The sequence below is a fragment of the Austrofundulus limnaeus genome, unplaced genomic scaffold (genome assembly GCF_001266775.1).
Source record: "Austrofundulus limnaeus strain Quisiro unplaced genomic scaffold, Austrofundulus_limnaeus-1.0 Scaffold3, whole genome shotgun sequence".
Lineage (NCBI taxonomy): Eukaryota > Metazoa > Chordata > Actinopteri > Cyprinodontiformes > Rivulidae > Austrofundulus > Austrofundulus limnaeus.
In genome coordinates, this window is record NW_013952405.1 from 8,735,691 (window position 1) to 8,739,209 (window position 3,519).

General features: G+C 49.5%; 2 protein-coding genes across 2 annotated transcripts in view; both read left to right on the forward strand.

Annotated features, from left to right (window-relative positions):
- Positions 1-3,519, forward strand: part of pde4dip (phosphodiesterase 4D interacting protein) — a gene marked incomplete at its 5' end in the record, with an annotated part of 46,796 nt that overhangs the window by 20,950 nt on the left and 22,327 nt on the right.
- On the forward strand, positions 1,038-2,451 carry LOC106526762 (uncharacterized; the record flags this gene model as incomplete). Its single annotated transcript, XM_014021443.1, is given in 1 exon segment — positions 1,038-2,451. A coding segment is annotated over 1 exon segment (546 nt), but the record flags the coding sequence as incomplete, so codon positions are not given.

Below are 3,519 nucleotides of genomic sequence, written 5' to 3' on the forward strand. Positions count from 1 at the left end.
GGGGGGGGGGGGGGGGGGGGGGTATATTATCACATTTCTAAAAAGTGTTCCCTCTCATATGTGCGTGAGTGCAGCAGACATTTCCCTGCAGGGCCTTTCAGCAGCTCTGGTTTCAGCTGGGCCGTCGATAGGTCGCGTCGACCTCTGAGTGCTCCGAGACCCCGAGACTCATATCAAATTGTGTTGTTGTTTTAGACCGACACCAGCCATACGAGCTCTTAATTGACTCCCCAGACACCACAGACATTTAGTCAATATATGACTGCTGGAGGAGGAGAGGTATTCAAATGAATAATTAATAAATATGTCTTTGATGTAGTTCATGTTGTGTTTTAATTCATAGTTTGCACTGTTTAATTGACCCAACGAGAAGCTTCAACGTGTCTCGTTTAGAGGCCTTAATAAATGTACATTTTCACACATGGCTGTCAGCAGCAGAGGCGTCTGATTTAAAGATAATTAAATTTCAAATAATAAAACAAACAGCTTAGAGCACACATCTGCCTCACACAGTAGTCAGGAGGTGCTTAGGGGTCTGGTGCAGAAAATCTCTGCTGAGAAGGTGAATTGATGATGTTCTGAAAGTCACAGCACGACCATCTGTCTGCGGTTTTCTAAGGGGAGAAAAGAGTCACTGTAGAGGTAAACTTGCACAGTGAAATGCAGCAGAAAAGTCTCTTTGCTTGATTTTTACAGTCATTTTTTTCTTTTAAATTAGCCTCATGATAATTGACAACAAATAAATAATAATAAAATATAATTCTGAGGTAATTAGAATTTTTGTTTGTGTGGCAATAAGATAAATCAGAACATTTACATTTTTAACACATTTAGTCATTTGACATCACAATAAAGGTATTACTGTAACCGAAACTATTCGGCATTTTGCTATAAAATTGAATAAAATGGTTTATCAAAATGCTCATCAAACATTTGAGCATCATTTGTAAATTAATCAACCAAGTTATTTAATTTTAAATATGTTTCTAATCTGAGCACCTGTGCATTCAGGCACAAAAAAAAAGCTGAGTGAACCGGGCGGGAGGAAGAAACAGACTCCCGGGCGGGGGGGTCGAGATTCCGTCTTGTCACGAATAAACACAAAATAAAAACTATTTATTTGTCAAAATTGTATTTTTTTTCGTGTTTTATAGCCAGTCACTTTCGTTTTGAGTCGGAACATCCGTAGTTATTTAACCGTGAACTCCCCAGTTCGAACGCTCAGTCTCACCACACCCCCGCCTGTTTCCTCGGAATGGTTCGCTCCGCCGCTGCGGTCCTGTCTCCCCGGCAGCCTCTTCCCCCGCAGGATTTCCGACATCATCGAATCTTTCCTGCGCGTCTCTCTCCAGGTTTCCGTCGTTAGCGGCTCTGAAATGAACGAACCGAGTCGGGTTCGGAGGCGGACACTCTCGAGGGAGTCGGAGGTTTGTCCCCGCTCCGGCTGAACGCCCGTGCGGAGGCCGGAGGATCGTCACGGCTGCCCGGACGGGGATGAACCTGTGGCGGGGCGGCTCGCGTGTCACTGGCAGCCTGTTAATGTGGCGGTACCCGGGCAGGCGCGTGCGTTGGTGTTGGGGGATACGGCACACAGCGGTTCATTAACAGAGATGGGATATTAAAGAGACAGAGACTGCATCTGATTAAAGAGACAAGCCCTCTGCGCCATATTCCTGATGCACCTGCACGTCCAGCCGAAGTGGTGAACCTTAACTCATAATGTGACATTCTCAGTGTCTGTTTTTACCTCAAGCTTTTCTGCCCTGCCATACTCCACAACTATATATATTTTTTCTACCTGAATCCATTTGGACTTTCTTCCATGTTTGGAAAGATTGTTTTCTATTTAAACCAGGATCCATTCTCCTGCCTAACTACACAATCCAGCAGTTAAAGGTCTGTAGGATGCTGGATCTGAAGATGAAGGAGGCTTGTCGCATCTGTGGACGGGAGCTCTGTGGGAACCAAAGGCGGTGGATCTTCCACCCCGCTGCCAAACTCAACCTACAGGTGCTGCTGTCTCACGCCCTGGGTCGAGAGCTAACTCGAGACGGCAAGGGAGAGTTCGCCTGCTCCAAGTGCACCTTCATGCTGGACCGCATGTACCGCTTCGACACAGTCATCGCCCGAGTGGAGGCCCTGTCCATCGAGAGGTTACAGCGGCTCCTGCACGAGAAACACCGACTCAGGCAGTGCATCAGTGGGCTGTACCGCAAAACAAACTCTGATGAGGGGGCTTTAACGTTAACCGGCGAAGGATCGGGAGATGGGATGGTGGATATTTCAGGTCTAGCCCATGCCAAGTACTGTGCCCTGCTCCAGGAGGATTTGGTCTACTCTTTGTACGAGTCCTGGGCCGATGACGGCGTGGAGTGCCACCATCACCACCGCCCTCAGAGTTCTGCCGGTCCTGACTCGGAGGCTGCGGGTGCGAGCTCTCACCGCTGCACGCCGAGCACTCCCAGGAGGTGCCGGGGATGTTCCTACTGGCGTGTGGCCGATTCTGACTATGAAGCGGTCTGCAAGGTGCCCCGGAAGCTGGCTCGGAGTACCTCTTGTGGGCCATCAACCAGATACTCTGCCAGCATTACGGGGGGAAGTGTGACCGGAGGAGGAGAGAGCAAACACGCTGACGATTCAGAGGAAAACCCGTCTTCTCGAACGCTCGTCCCTGGATCCCAGGAGGTCTCCGGGACGTCGGACAGCGATCGCACCCTGGCTGGTCGAGCMAGCTCCAGTCCGTCTGTTGCTTCTCTAGAGACCGCTGAAGAATACGCTCAACACGGAACCGAGACTCTGAGCTCCCTCAGAGAAACAGAGGACCACATATCTGACTGTTTCTCCGAAGAACCCAYGGGGACACCGCAGGTCTCACCCGGACCCAACTTGTCTCTGACCTTCTGTTTGCTGCAAAGCTGTTCCGTCTACCGGCCGGTCCAAAACATCAAGGGAAGCAAGCTCCCGGTCCTGCTCCAACAGAGCTCCAGCAATGGAAGGCTTACCTTCCCTTATCCTGTTTTAGGAACACCKTGTAGAACCCCGGACAGAGACAACYACATGATGCCAACGCCTGAGCTGGAGACCCCTCGGATAAGGGTGGATGATGRGGAGGACCATCATCTGAACTTGTTTGACATGGAGGAGTTGTTGGAGGATTTGTACAAACAGTATCCTCCCCCACCTCCTCACCAGGTAGAAACAAAAGGGGTGAGAAGGATTTCCTTRCAGTGTGATGACGAGCAGCAAATTGTACCTTTTTGCTTTGCAAATCTGCAGCATCTGCGGCAGGCAGCGTGTGYGAACCGGCCTAACAGGCTTTGATGTTTGACATCATGCCTGGCCCCACAAAGAATTACCTCCATCCTTTTTTTAAACTAAGCAGCTTCGTAATCCAGCTGTCAGTTCACTTATCCTGCCCACAGCTTCTTCAAATAGCTTTAACTCTGGGAGATGTGAGCTGCTGTGTGTGTGTGTGTGTGTGTGTGTGTGTGTGTGTGTGTGTGTGTGTGTGTGTGTGTG